The 16076-nt window shown below is 40.2% G+C and overlaps 1 protein-coding gene and 1 long non-coding RNA gene across 18 annotated transcripts in view; one reads left to right on the forward strand and one right to left on the reverse strand.

Moving 5' to 3' along the window:
* LOC108001483 (uncharacterized) overlaps nucleotides 1-4034 on the forward strand; it is a 39912-nt gene extending 35878 nt beyond the window's left edge. For all 17 annotated transcript variants that reach the window (XM_062080571.1, XM_017062499.3, XM_062080584.1 and 14 more), the window contains 3 exons: nucleotides 307-670; nucleotides 1285-1655; nucleotides 1783-4034. In XM_062080571.1, the coding sequence (XP_061936555.1) occupies nucleotides 307-670; nucleotides 1285-1655; nucleotides 1783-2765 (1718 nt within the window). In that variant the 3' untranslated portion in view covers nucleotides 2766-4034. The remainder of the gene's footprint in view (nucleotides 1-306; nucleotides 671-1284; nucleotides 1656-1782) is intronic.
* A 2515-nt stretch (nucleotides 4035-6549) lies between these two features.
* On the reverse strand, nucleotides 6550-10037 carry LOC108001449 (uncharacterized). Its single transcript, XR_001766698.3, has 3 exons — nucleotides 7589-10037; nucleotides 7318-7526; nucleotides 6550-7232 (listed from the first exon to the last, which is right to left on the reverse strand). It is a non-coding gene; the product is annotated as an uncharacterized LOC108001449 (long non-coding RNA).
* Between the last annotated feature and the right edge of the window lie 6039 nt (nucleotides 10038-16076).

The following is a 16076-nucleotide window of genomic DNA, read 5'->3' on the forward strand; positions in this document are numbered from 1 at the left end:
TATCTACAAATCTATTATCTACAAATATATTCGAATCAGCGGCGAAAATTTTCCACTATAATTTGTTCAATTACGATCATTTCTAGTCTCAAAAAATACCAAACGCAATGCCAAATGATTTCCATTACAATTTCGCAGAAGAAGAAATTATCGTCGACAAATTTTCTAAAATTGTCGAACTATTATACGTATAATTGGCTACAAATTTTTTTCTCTTTCAATTATAAAAAAAAATGAACGATACATTTTTCGCGACGAAAACGTGTATTATTTCCAATTTATCAATTGGTCGATATCGATGTCTAGGCGAGGGCTGCGTGGAGAAACCCGTGTCGACGTTATGGCGCAATTACGTTACCAGCAGCAGGCCGGACGTGTCGATGAGGCTGACGGTCACGAACGGCGGTTTGACCGCGACGACCAAGGATCACGGGCTGACGGAGTACTGGGCGCACAGGGTCACCTATTGCACCGCGCCTGCTTCCCACCCGCGCCTGTTCGTCTGGGTGTACAGGCACGAGGGGCGAAGGCTGAGGCCCGAGCTCAGGTGCCACGCCGCCCTCTGCAGCAAGGAGTCCACCGCCAGGAGGCTCGCCTCGACCTTGAACGCCAGGCTGCAGCAGGCGCTCCTGGAATTCAGACGGGACAAGGTCTCCAGACAAAATGCTAGGTAATCCATTTTTTCTATTTTTCTCGCAAAAATGAAAAAGACTCGAAATTAAGCGTGGATCGGAGAACGAAATTTCCTCATTTTTCGAGTGAAAATATCACGGGTGATAATGCAATAGTGACGGAGGAAATTACCCGCTGCTAAACGTCTCGTTTTAACTTGGTTAGTGTCCCATTAGCGTTCCAACGTGTGTCTAATAATTTCCACGAAACGTTAACGCGTTAAAATTAAGCAAGTAAGTAAGAAATTTTCAAATTTAACGTCCTCCTGGAATAATATATATATATATATTCTCATGGAAATTTAATTTGTAAACCACTTGTTTCCATTCCGCGAAAGAAGAGAATGGAGGAATAAGCGCGATAACGGGAGAAATGGCGTGCAGGCTGCTCGAAGCAGGCGGCGAACAGCTACCGTAAGGCCGTGACCTCTCTCGGCGAGCGAGGCAATTTGGGTCGCGCTCCGTTCGTGGATCACGATCGCCCCGCGACGAGTCACGATTCAGGCCGGGCGCTCGCGCGAGCGCCACGGATCCGTGCCACCTCCTCCTTCCTCCTGTTAACCTGTTGCAATGCGTCTTCGATACGATTTAACCAACGCTCGATTTCCCGCAGGTTGTCGCTAGCAAACGCTCTGTACGAGAACCCTTCGTTGCCGCGGCGAAAGTTGCTTCTGAGCACGGGGGGTCAGAATTACCGGCCCCCCCTCGAGAGGTCGAAAAGCGCGCCGAAACTGTCCGCCATCGAGGAGGACATCGTCGCCGAGGAGATAGAGCAACAAAGGATCCTGGACGAGTTGAGGACGTTGGAGAACGTGGCGCGAAGTTGGCAGGATCAGGACAGCTGGAGGCTCGCGCGGCTCCTCGACGCTTTGAACCGCGAGTCGTCCGACGAAAATGGAAGTATCTCGAGCGGGTGCGAGACGGCGAGCACAGCTACAAGCGAGGAGAGGGCGCCCGCCGGATTGGAGGATCATCATGCTACAGGTCGTTATTTTCATCGAATCGTAACGTACTTCGTTTAAGTAATTATATTTATTATATATATGTACGTCCCTTCTTCTTTCTCCCCCCTCTCTCTCGTCTTGTTGAGTAATACGGTGATGCGTTGCAGGAGATGGAACGGAACAGCAAACGGACAGAAGAGTGATGTTCCCCAACGAGACGGTCGCGAGGGGACCGGGCCCTCGAAGAAACTCGGAAGGTTCCCCAAACTTCATGACCTGCGCCGGGAGTCCCCGTTTCCATCGTCGAAACGTGGTCGTACACCACGGGAGCCGGGAAAGGTTCTCGTCCCGAAACGACGAGGAGGAGTCGATGGAGGAGGAGGACGAGGAGATAGAGGCATCTCACGTGTTCGATTTCGAGGATGTGGAGGATTTCGACGACGTGGTCGACTACAGGCCGAGGGGCGAGATACTGCGCAGGCTGGAGGATCCTCAGGAGAGGGAGAGACGAGTGATGGAGAAATATCCAGGTCGAATGAACCACCACGATCTGTTGCAAAACGACGAGACTCCGTTTCTAACGTTGGACTCCCTCGACGAGGAAGTGGACAGCGACGAGAGCGGCTACGTCGAGGCGCCGCCGAAATCTTTATTGGGCCAGGACGACCCGAGGAAGGAGGAGGAGGAGGAGAGCGGCGACAAGAACGAGTCGCGTCAGGGACAGGGCGAGACGCGTCGGGACATGCTTAGGGGATCGAAGGTCGTGGAGGAAAGTGAGAAAGTGAAAAGCGAGGATTCCAAAGAGACGGAAGGCATAGAAGCGGAGGAAGAAGAGGTGAGCGAGGAAGAAGTCGAAACCAAGGATCCTCTGTTGACGGTGGAGAACAATCAGAGGATTAAAGAAAAGGAAAGGGAGAGGAGCGATTTTATTAAGTGTCCTATTTCAGAGACTATAAAGAAACTGGCGAATGCGTCGTTGAAAAGCTCCAAGTCTTTAGAAATGACTACGAACAACTGTTTGAAAGCTCTGAATAATTTAAAGACCTCAAAGTCGTTCGACGGTGTTAAGGCTATCTCGGAGATGGAAGGTGAATCTCCGAGTCTTCATCAGAGGAAGAAATTGCTCGCTCAACAAGGAGTCATCGTTTGAAAACTTGTCCAAATAACAAATATAAAAATGGAAGCCTGAAGATTAAATCTAGGTCTATTCTTTCTCTCCGACCTTCCAACGCTGGAACGATAGACCACTGTACACATCACGTATAATAGACTCGTTACGTCGTCATATTTGTTAGAAAATTTTGAAACGGTAGAAAACTTTATGAAGAAATAATAATCAAATGGTATAGTTAATGATGTTCGTTTTGTTCAATCAATAAGAGTCTTTAGTAAACTGTTGTATCTATGTTATTGATTTAACAGAAACGAAATATGATTTCGAGTATCGTGAGAATACGTGTTTAGAATTTGCGAGGATATAAATATGTTGCTCTATGGAATTGTTGAGAATCAAATGATTTTTAGAAAAAAAAAAAAAAATGAAATTCGTATAGTTTAATTCGAAATCTGTTGATTTAGGTGCGCCGAAGATTGTAAATCTGAAGTTCAGATGAATAAGGATTACTAATAATAATTATATGTTAAAAGAAAATCTATTATTCTTGCGAAGCGTGGTACAATTATATTTTCATTGTTTGATTTAGGAACGTGTACTTATAAAGCAGAGAGAGAATTAAGTGAATTTGACGCGTGATTTGAAACTGAATATTTTTATAAAGTTAAATCCGCACAACGTAATTATGAATAAAAATAGTTATTTTATATAGATATATTTAATAAATGTTAAAAATAATAGAAAATTAAATTTCTTTATTCAAATTTTAAGAGAAATGCTTTCTAAGATTGCAATATTTTTTCATAAATTTTTCATTAACAACGCAAATTGCAATTGTTGAATATAATATATTTCATGCTATTTAAATCCACGCGTTTCATTGCTTGCCGAAAATGAGATTAAAATCCTATTTTGTGTATTAGTCGCAGATTAATTCATTTATAATGTATATTTTAAAAATTCGAAATGTTATATTTAAATTTATTATTACACGGTTCTTAAACGGGACAGTGCCATATATATATATGCTCTTAAACTCGACGTAATTCTTCTGTATTTTTATTACAGTTTCTATTCCGCCAAATGTATGCAAAATTTTTTAGAAAAGAATTTTAATATTATGTTATGTTAATGAATAATCTGGACTAAACACTTTAATAATTGCTCATGTAATTCGGTATCTGATTATGTGAATTAGCGTATCATGATAAATGTCGCGGAAAAAATTAAAAATATTGTCACCATTGCTGTACAAGAAAGATTCGAAGATGAATAAAAAAGAAAAAAATTCTTGAAAATCTAAAATCGTTTTTTTTTATTTTTTTTGTGACCCAGACATCTATATAAATCTGTTTAAATTAAAAAAAATTATATTTAATCAAGCATTGTGATTATCACAAATCGGTCAATAATTACAAAATCGAATAATATTTCGAAATACATTCTTTCGAAGATCCAGGTCAATCGATAGAAGTTGAACTTCTCCACAAAATAGATCTAATATTCAATAAATTTTTCTGGTTTCATATGTCGGAGATACTAAGATCCCATTCTCAACGTTACCGATTCAGTTTTAAAATTGCGATGTTAAAATTTTAAAATTGGTAATAAAATTAAATTTCAATATACAGTTATAAATAATTGTCTGTTTTAGCATTATATATCAAAATAAATATATTACTTTCTTTCGATGATTTAGAAATACAATATAAAAAATTTTTTACATTTAAAAAATATAATTAAAAATCACATTAAATTTTAAATGTGGCAAGTGTAGACAAATAATATCAGGATAAAGCATAAAAAGCATAAAGCATAAAAATGGAATCAACGCCATCTCTAAAATACCGTAAAAAAAACACGTTCACATATATTCAAACTATTTTATTCTATCTTATCTTATCTTGTACTTTTATATACATAAATTTTTTTCCTATAAATCACATTTATAAATTCTTATATATCTTTCATTATATATAAATTACAGATGTATTAAATATTGCTGTATTTTTGTATTATTCATTTTTATATTCTTTATATATTCTTATATAACTATTTTTCATAATTAATCTAATGTATTCCTTTTTTTATTCTAATAGTTAATAAAATATGTTTTGTCGGTAAAGAAACAGCGAATAAAAAGTTTTCGAGATCAACGCCATCTCGCGTTTGGATCACCGAAGCTCCGACTTCTTATTAGCATAGCAGAATGTACAAGGAGGTATGCGAATTGGTGTGACGTCACAGACAAAGAAAGCAACATTGTGCAAGAAGGATAGAGAACATCTCCCGACAAGAACGCCATAAAAAAAATCATAGAAAAATCATTAATTACTCGTTTTCTACGCAAAATATCTATACTTTTAAATTTGAAACTTAAAGCTAGAACTTCAAGCAAGTTTCCTGTATCAATTTTAATACGAAAATCTTTTCTGTTAATTATTTATTAACGATTAACATTTTATAGTTTTGCGTCGATACATCGAAAACGCCATATTGAAAATTAAATAATTACTCGTTTTCTACGCAAAATTTCCGCACTTTTAAGCTTGAAACTTGAAGTTATAGCTTCAAACAAGCTTCCCGTATCAATTTTAGTACGAAAAATCTTTTTCATTAATTATTTATTAACGATTACGTATCATAATATTACATCGATGCATCGAAAACGCCATATTGAAAATTAATCAATTAAATTCGTTTTAAATAATAATCGTTAATAAATAATTAATGGAAAAGATTTTCGTATCAAAATTGATACAGGAAATTCTAATTTTAAGATGCAAGCTTAAAAGTGTCGGAATTTTAAGTAGAAAATGAGTAATTAATGATTTTTTTTTTGGAGATCTTAATGTATCGGAAAATGTTTTCTGTCCTTTTCGCACAATGTTGCTCTCTTTGTCTGTGACGTCACATCAATTCGCATACCTCCTTGTACATTCTGCTATGCTAATAAGAAGTCGGAGCTTCGGTGATCTAAACGCGAGATGGCGTTGATATCGAAAACTTTTTATTCGCTGTTTCTTTACCGACAAAACGTATTTCACAATTGGAATAGAATAAAAAAAATTCGTATTTGATTAATTATAAATTAAAAGACGTTTAAATAAGAATATTTAAAGAATATAAAGATGATTAATACAAAAAGAAGCAATATTTAATACATCTGTAATTTATATATGACAATGACAATGGTAAAATAAAATAGAATATTCAACAGATGGCGCTGTATTCTTTTTCTATTTTATCTTACCTTTAAAAAAATATGTTTATGTCATTTAAGAGATGGCGCTTACGATCAATTCTTATCCTATTTCTATATCTTATACTATTTTTTTATTTTCTTTATATGTTTCATTTACGGCACTTTAAAAATGGCATTGATTTTGATATTTTTAATCTATCTCTATCCTTCTTTCACTATTTGATCTTTTTGTTCATATTGTCTGAATCTATGGACTCATGAAACAGCTCTGATCTTTGATTTTATTGTTTTCTTTACCTAATCTTACGATTGAAAATCTTAATATAATATAGTTGATTCAACTTTCATACATGTATGTATTATATATGATTATTTGATTATTTTTATCTATTTTAAATACACATGTATTTAAATTTTTTATACGTTGTAGATTGTCAATTGAAAAAATACCAAGGAAGAGTTATTTAAAAGATTCGCAATATATTTAAGAAACATCGATGAAAACTCATGATTCTTGATTCTCATCTTATTTTTATTTTTAAATCAACGATTAGAAAGTAATTGGATAATTCAAGAAAAGATGTTCTGGTAATTTTGTAATAAAAACACTTATTCTTATTTTTATTTTTATTTTTTATTAAAATTTCCAGATCTTTTCTAATACAAAGTATGCAATTTTGTTGTAATACGTTATACGAATAGATTTAACGGAAAATTTGTAAATATATAATAAGTTTTAAAACTTTCCCTATTTAAAGTCTAGCTACGCATGAAATCCGTTTAATACGCGGTAGCAATGCAAACAATGCGAAAGCAAATAGGAGCAATGCCTTATTGAACGTACGACGACAGCGAAATGGACCTTGCATCTAGTCAAGATCAAGGTACCTCGTGAAGCCGCGTTTGAAGTCACAGTTCTCCGTGGGCATACGATATGTTGGATACTGGTGTGTACGACTCACGCCCACCGATATATTCCTGAATCCGTGTGACCTACTAACTTGTCCAGTCACGCACACACTCGTATACGGATGTGCATTCAGTGCGCACGCTATAAATGCTACATAAGTACTACACGAACAGGACCCAGGACCTAACTTTTTTTTCTCCCGCTTAACTTTCGGTATACGTATCCTTTATTGCTTCGGTTTTCGATATATAAATATAAACAGTGACACTGATTTTCTCTTCGCTTTGGAACATTTCTTGGATAAAAATTTTTTTCAACGTCAAATACTGCTCGTACACAGCACACACATTTTTAACAAACAATCATCCTTTATTATTGAATGTGGACGCTGAAATCATATTTAATATTACGTTATTTCGAAATTTTTATAACAATTCAAAAGATTTTCGTAAAAAATTTTTATTACCCATTACCTTACATATATTGCCTACTCGAATAGATAATATAGAAATATTTGAAAACAACTAATTTTCTTTCCTTCGCTTTCCATCCCCCTTTACTCTCTATTAATCCGTATAACATGATTGCATCAGTAAACATAATAATATTTCAGGTCATAATAATATTTCTCCACTTCTCTATCAACGGTTAATTATTTACGTAGTTAGGAACAGATTCAGACCTGTAAATGCGCTATAATGCATAATCCATAGAAAATCATCCACGGTGATTTTAATGACTAACCTGTATACAGACTCTCAAGCTCTCTCGTGCACGCACACGCATTTCGACATACAGGTCCACTTGTCTTACGCATACTAACAAGTCCATCTTCTCTGCTTCATCTTACACGTACACGTACACGTGATGTATGGTAATATGAAGGCACATACAGGTACATGCCGGTATATGCAGGTAGCGTATATCAGAGGGGCACGTCGTCGAGCCTCCTCCCTCCCCCTCTCCCCCTCCCCCTCGCCTCGGCAACCGTGGAGGGGACACGTGGGGTCCCATAGAACGGCGAGTAGCTCGTTGGGGCCCGCACCCATACGCGCGCAACTCGTGAGTAGTGTTAACGGCCTTGCTTTATGTGGGTCATGAAACAAGGTCCCACCAGCACGAGGAGCACAAGAGAACACTGCACGCTTTTAACTCGAGCTCCGCTTGATACCTCTATAGGCATCTATATAGACACACGCGCATGCGCGGCTCTCTCGTGCATGCGGCTACATGTGGCAACACAATAGCACGCGATTCGACAAAAACAAAAAGACAAACAGCACGAAGGAATATATTCTATTCTCGTTCTACAAGTTAAATATATTGCTTTTTACGGGTAAATATTGCGTAAAATTTACGATGATTGTAAAAGCGTGATTATTAATCATAATATAAAAATTTCTATTCTAATCTTTTTGATTTCGTTCTTCAAACGGAATCATCCATTCCACCCGTGTCCGTATCCATTAATAAAGGATCCACGCCTACGTAGCGATTCTATGATTTAACGAGGACGTAAATTTATGTACGGAGAAAAATCGAAGTATCTATTGTTAGTTTGTGCTGGATTTATGGAACACATTCAGACTGTATACACCTTTGACCTTAAAATGTGATGTATATTCCATTTCAAAACTCGCTTGCCATCGTGCAACGGATCGCAATTGCGGATAACACAATTACGATACAATGAGTAAAAAATTGGTAAGAAATATTCCTTTTCTTCCCTATCAACTTAAAAATTGAACTCTTATCTTTTAATATCCCTTTAATTCGCTGTAATCCATCTTAATAACCCGATCATTACGTTAATCCTTCCTCTCTTTTCGAGTATATTAAAAAACGCATCATAGATCTCTTCCACGCTGTTGTTTCATCCGATCCGTAATCAAAGTATCCGATCGGCTCGCAACGGATGAACGGCTCTCGCGCGAGCGTATTTGTGCATTGACATATGGAGAAAAAGAGAGAGAGAGAGAGAGGCGAAGCCACCAACGCAATCGGTGCTTTCTATAAACTGCACCAAGTGCAGCGCGTTCTCTTCCTGGTGGCGCAAACACCGAGCCAACGTACGCATCGTTATGCCGTCCTTTTAAATTGGTGTTATTTACTCGGCGGATCGATCGATCTCGTGAAATTTCGCAAATGGAATAATAACGAGGTGTTGTCCCGATCCTTGATTTCTGTAGATTACACGGAATAACAGTGTGGATAATAACGTAGCGAAAACACCGAGATGATGATCGACACAACCGTACAGTTATTTGCACAGATTTTAATATCAAAATTTACTCACGACGATTCTAATAATTTATTACATGGAATCTTGCTTACCTAATAATTCTATTAATAATATCCATAAAAATATATAATACATTAAGAGAATACGGTTCATTCACGATTTAGAAGTGTCTTTCAAATTCGATTCGGATTGTGGTTTTCTATGGAAATTATGGTTTCCTATAGAATAATCGCTAAGAATATTCACAATAGAACGAGCTTGGAGTTTTCGTTAAAATCCCAACCCATTAGATTGATTTATCGTTTTCTTTAACGGTCGAAAAGATTCTCTTCACGTTTATTTATTTTCCTTTTTTTTTTTTTTCCTTATCATCCGGAAAAATCTCGCTTAACGATCGCAAGTGCAAGTGATTAAACCAAGTGAATTTTAATGTAATCCGTCTACAATCTTTGAAAACAAGTATGTCACAAAAGAATATATACATACTTTCACTGAAGTTAAAATAGATCATAGTAATGATAGCCATCGCCAGTTTTACAACTCTGCTCTACCACATAATATCCTTTAAAGAACATGTAAACACTGAAACACGCGTTAAAAAAAGAAATCGATTAAAAATATACATATATAATTCATCGACAAAAATCGTATAATGCTGAATTCTTAGATGATACTCCTCCTCCTTAATTTTCGCTTCAATCCCTTCACGAAGAAGCTCGAGTAAGGCGGAAAGGTCGAGATCGGTCGCACGGCCTGGGTGTCACTCGCTCGTGGAAGGTGGTCCGTTCACGTATCGAGCTAAATCGACGATAATTTTCAAAGGCACCCCGTGTACACGTGCGATACGCGCACAGTGTATATGCGTGTGCACGCGCGACAGCGATGCCAAGAGAAATCGAACTTGATCGTTAAGCCAGCCGCGACGTGAGCTCGGCCCATTAGCCGCGTTCGACGCGTTGTTTTGCCGCGCACAACGACGGTTTGTGGGCGGTGCCTAACCGAAAAAAACGTGGTAGCCGTTAAGCCTGGAAAAAGGGACGGTTGAGAACGAATATCGACCGATGAGTTTTTTCAAGAAACGGTTGAAAAAGAAGAAGAAAGAAGGATGTATATACATATATATATATATAGAAAATTGATCGATTAATTTGCAAGAAAAAATAATGTATAATGCGTTTCGATTTTCGTCACACGGAAAATTCTGTAAAATGTAACGTTCCATTGTTTACTAATGTGAAGAGAAGTAGTTGAGAAACTTATGTTAATGGTAATGAGACTGGAAGATTGTAAGAGGACATTGTATGGTGGTAATGGTGAAATTCATTTAAACGAGTTATTTATCGGGAACCGATTGTGTGCTGTCGACGATGAGATCTGACAGAAACGCGTATATATCATTGGCGCATGTATATCCATTATAATAACTTCTAACAACTCGAGACGGATCCCTCGTCGAGGAGGAAAAAGAAAGTGGTAATTAAAAGGGATATTTTTCTTAACGACAATTCGATCCTCCAAATCCTTGACAAATAGATTTTTCAGAAGTATTTCATCTCTACAAAGTTTTTGCATAGCAAAATTGTATAGTTAAAACGAATCTGTCTGGCATTATCTTAATAGGTTGCACGAAGAATCCGAATCGGTTAAAACGTTAAGACCATAATCACATAGCTCGTTAGTCACGGGCCAATTAGGATCTTCCATTTATCGCTGATCGATCGCCGATTGTTCCTTGGTATACACGTTATAAATTACCCATTATGCGTATGTCAAAAATATGCTAATGTCCTGGCCGTGGTACCGTTAGAACTGATAAGCGAGCGAGCGAGCGAGAGAGAGAGAGGGAGGGAGGGAGAGAGAGAAGGAGAGAGAGGAAAGACAGGTGCCCTTAACGGGCGTGGATGACAAGCGGCGATCGTTGTCATTCCGCGTGTAACATCGATCCACGGCAAATCGTAAATCGTGACTGGAGGGGAAGTGTACACAATGGTAATTAGGAATTCTTATTTAAATGGAGCATCAGATAAGGGCAAGAACAGCTAGATATATAGCGATTCCACGTGCGACGAATTCTTAACTGTATTTCTCCAAGCCTCAACCCCACCATTTCTCCCTCGGTTTTCAAAACCAACCGAGCAGCCAATCCGCTTAAGGATAAAAACATCGTCTAATCTAAAGATTTAAGTCATTTTCGTGCGCTAATATTCGAACAATCGAGTCGAAAGATAGAGAAGAGTAGGTATATGAACTTGTCGAACACTTGTATTCGGCGGATTGGAAAACGGGGGGAAAAAAGAATTTCGCAAATGGACGAATAATTAAAGGCGATTCGGATCGTGATGCGAGTGGTTCACACAATTACTTTGGTTGTTTTCATCTACTTCTCAATAGGACGAGGACGGTGTGGGTACGCGACGGTAGACGAGAAGACGCGCATCGTGCACACGCGTACACTCGCATTCATAGGCCCCGGCCTGTCATACTCATCTCCGACACCGTAATAGGATTCTCCATTCCCGTGGTAAAGTTCCCATCGTCTGGGCCTATCGCTCTTCGCCTCTTTTCGAACACGCAACCTCACCCGTAGATCGTGTCAAAAGATTCGCGACACATTGGATTCGGACGAAGAAAAATAAGAGGACAAAATATTTCATTGTCATTCTTTTTCCTTTACGAAAAATACGAGAGCAATTCTTTCGATATTAAGTCGAACCGAGAGGAATTGAAGAACAGGATGCGAATGGACGAAAGCTTCTGGTATTTCACGGTATTTGGAACACGAGTCGATCGCTCGAAATATTGGTCTTTTCCACATAGAATGCGAATATCTGATCGAGGAATGTCAACGATCCGTAAAATGCAAAACCCAAACGTTCTGAATAAATCTTTTTTTTTTTTGTAAAATAATCATATAACACGTGTAGGGAACAGCCAACTGCTAATAGAGATTTCACTTCGCTTAATGAAACGCATCGATTCGTGCAACTACCAATCAATAATCATTACCGTTATAAATTGGAAAAATTAATAATGATATATCAACTGCTGATTTCCAGCAAACATTTGATACTCTTTTACGTCGCTGTGTCGATAATGTAACGTTACACGGTCCTCGAAATCTAAAATTACGAAGTCGAATTACTTGGGAGAATATATCGATCGATCGATCGAACGAACGTTGTTCAGGTTGCGTTCGAAAACGGCATTTCGGCGGTTGGGAATCGATAATGAGGGACGAGGCGTAGAGGCAGTCGGGTGTCTCTCTGAAGATTATGCAGGAACTGGGCCAAGTCGAAATTTGACACACTTACCGGCCGCGTGTTCGAATTCGAGCGCCATCTGCACGCGGGGTGGAAGGTCGGTGTCGGTGCGGAGACACGGAACGGTCGGAAGCAGTCCGCGATGGTCGCGTGGTCGCGCGATGAAACAGCGAGATATTCCGAATTCCCGTTGAGAAATCGAAATTACGTCGAATCCGCTCGTTCCAACTTCGACACGCTTTCGACCATTTAAAGAAAGTTCTGACGCGCAAAATTCTCCGATCGAATCCTCGAAATCCTCGAAATTAGTTCCGACGATAGTCGAGAACGTTTGTATGCTCGATTTCCGACGATGTGCAAGCAAAAAATTGTAAATACAAAGATCAGGGAGGTTAATGGAGAAAAAGACGAGTTTGGAAAAAAACTTTCGATTCAATCGGAAATATTTTATTCGTACGTGTCGACGTATTCGAGTACGAGTAATGGTTACGAAAGATTCCGGTAGAAAAAAAAAAACAATCACTGGAGCATTGCCGTCATTCTAACACGACGCGCAATTGTTATGTTAATTACCTCGCGCGTTTCATGTATCGAAACACACCGTTGCCCTAGAACCTTCAACGTGTGAGAACTAGTTCGTTAGAATTACATTCAACTCGTAACGAAATAATTTCTCTTCGAATAATCGCGCGGACGTGTTGCCTGCGATGCTCCCATCGTCGTTCTCGTAGATGGAAACAGCAATGGTACGATACACGCGGTGCAATAAAACGAGCGTAATAATAAAATATCCTAAAAAAAATATTTTTTTCGATAATTCTCCTCTCCATCGTAAACGAAATCGGTTATAAGTGGGTTGTAAGTAGTTGAAAAAAAATCCGGCTACCAAAGTAGTATAAATCTCCTTACGCGATAACCCTTGCGAATTCCCCCTCTAGTAGTTTTCTACTGTCGGTAGCGGTCTTTGTCCATCCTGTTTCCTCTATCTACGAAGAAGCGCCGTCTCCGCTCCATCGCGAATTTCACGTCGGGGAAGAGACGCAGCGTTATAACCACGGGTGAGTAGCAAACGACTCCGATGCGGAGTCGTAGAATAGACCCACTCTTCAGGATCCTGAACCGAGGCGGGTTGCTAAGTGTGCCGTGTAAGTGGAACATCGCTGCCTGGTACCGACGACCAAGTATACCGACGTAGTATAACATCGATCCTTCCTCCTTCGTCGTTCCTCTTTGCCCCGTTCCACCACCACCACCACCACCACCACCACCACCTGTGGCTGCTGCTGCGCCTCCCCTCCCCCGAGCTTCACTCCTTCCCCATCCCTTCCCCGTGTCGAGTATCCGCGCCGGTGAAAGACTTTCTTCGACCGGCCAGGCCTCTTAAAAAGCTCTACAGTGAGTGCCAGAAAGAACGCTACCGTCTGGCCACGTTTTTAAGCCGGATAGAAGCAGAACCTGGCTTACGCAGGATGGATCGTGTCCATTGTGAGAGAGGCCGATTTTTTTACACGTATATACACGTATTTCCTCCTTCCTTTCTGCGTCACATCTTCGATGCGTCACTTCCAGTTTAATAACGAAATTGACCGTTTTCGCTTCCGCGTGTCCCCTATTGTCGATCTTAACGTCCAAGGACAATTTGCGAATTGGCGGGTTCGAGACTGGCGGAAATGGCGCGGAGGAGGGGAGGGAGGAGACGCTTGAGACAAGGAACGCGGATGTTTGCGTGAAGCTCGAAGGGGAATGGGAAACATGGCGCGGAGATGTAGGATATTTCTTTCGAAGGGTTTTTTCTCCTTTTCTTTTTTTCCGTTTGCGAATAATTTTAAAGCCACGATAAATCCAATTCTATTTCTCAACCGTGCCGAGTTATTTATTATTATTATTTTTTTTTTCGAAACTATAACAGTCTGTGTACCGTTAATTATGATTACGGAAAAAAGGAAAAATTGCACACGAGCAGAGGTTGCAACACGAGAGGCGCATCGAACGCGCGTTCCCCGGCGAAAATCTTGCGAAACGCGGCGCGCAAGGCTGGAATTTTTCTACGATATTAACGGCCGCGCCGTTTCTAAATCGAATTATCTTTCGACGGGCCAAAATTTCATCCTTACATCTTCCACCGGTGAAAGAGAGATCGATCATAGGCGTATCGACTCGAGGTATGCAGTCGATTCCCATTCCCCGATTTCCTTGTGCGATCCAAGGAATCCTCTTACAGCGGCAACCAGTCTCCTAGAAAAGATGTATTAACTCACTCGGATCTCGAGTAGGAAGCCCCTTGGCTGGGCCCAAAAATCTAGGTCATTGGCCTGACTGGACGCCAGGATCCCTTTCTTCCAACTCCTAATCTTCCTTCCACTCGATATCCCCTCGATTATAATCGATCAGACGAATCGTCCGGGATTCGTTGAGCAACGCTCGCGACCCGAATGGCCTCGAACGCCGAGCGTCTATCGCAAGGTCTATCGCAAGGGTATTCATTCGTGGCTGCGATCCGCGCTTGTGGTTTTAACGGATCTCGCGAGTCGAACCAAAATAAGAATATCTCCGTCTCGCTCCCTCTTTCGTCCACCGCGCTCGTCCCACCGCGCTCCCTGTCTCCCCGCGGAGACAACGTCACGAAGAGAAGAGGCCGTATAACCTTTGGGACCGTAACCCCGTTATATTATTACATTTAACAATGGGCCCGTGCTCTTCTTATTCCACAACCTGTTTCCGGAAGCTGTCTACCGATCCTTTTCTCCCCTTCTCCTCTCGACCAACACCTTCTTGCCCCATCCTGCGAAGCGTGACGAGCCTCGACGTCAGGTCGAATTGGTACGCGGGGATCGAAGTAATTTAATCTGTATCCAAAAATTTAATTTTCGAATTGAAGCTAGCTCGTCGAAGCTGCAATCCATTTGGCCATTTTCGAGGAGGAAATTCGTCCCGCGAAGGATTAAATTGTACGAGAGAAGCGCGCGATGATAACTCGAAGGGGGAGAAGGAGAAAAACTTTCTACTTATTATTTAATTGGGGAAACGGAACGGGGAGAAAAGGATAATAAATTGAGAAAGACATCTTTCTTTCAAGGCAAAACGGAAGATAAATTATTATTGTTGTTGTTATGTAAGCGCAATTTTTCTCTTCTTTTAATACGCGAAAATATAAGGAGAGCATAAGGAGCAGGAGATTATGAAGTACAGCGGGCGGCTCCCGCGTAACGCGGTTAACGCGCTATACGAACTACGAGGCAACGGCGATTTAAAATCCTCGACCGAGCGAAATTAATTCAACGTTCAAGATTACACGAAAATCGGATCGATTATAACGAATAAATTGGAGTAACGTTGTTCGAATTTTTTTTTCCAAAATAGACGATTTAAAAATTTTATCAGAGGAAGCGTGTGATGAGCGCGAATGCGAGGATGGAAAACGCGCAACAGCGCACGTTGCAGCGAGGCAAGCAAGCACGCGGAATTACGGACGTGGACCCCTTCGAGGTGCCACACTTAAGGTGAAATAAAAGTAAAGAAAACGGGCACGTAGAACACGTGAGAGGAGATCCGGATACGCGGGGACACGCAACGCAGATCTCCTGCGCGTGGTTCCTGATTGGCTGGCTCCATAAACACCGCGGAGGGTACGTTTCGTCGTTCGACGGTGTATTACAGCCTGATTATTTCGGACGAAAAGGCTTGCCAACTTTCACCTTGCGAATGTCGATATCGTTCCGCTTCGATTAAA

The sequence above is a fragment of the Apis cerana genome, linkage group LG10 (assembly GCF_029169275.1).
Source record: "Apis cerana isolate GH-2021 linkage group LG10, AcerK_1.0, whole genome shotgun sequence".
NCBI lineage: Eukaryota > Metazoa > Arthropoda > Insecta > Hymenoptera > Apidae > Apis > Apis cerana.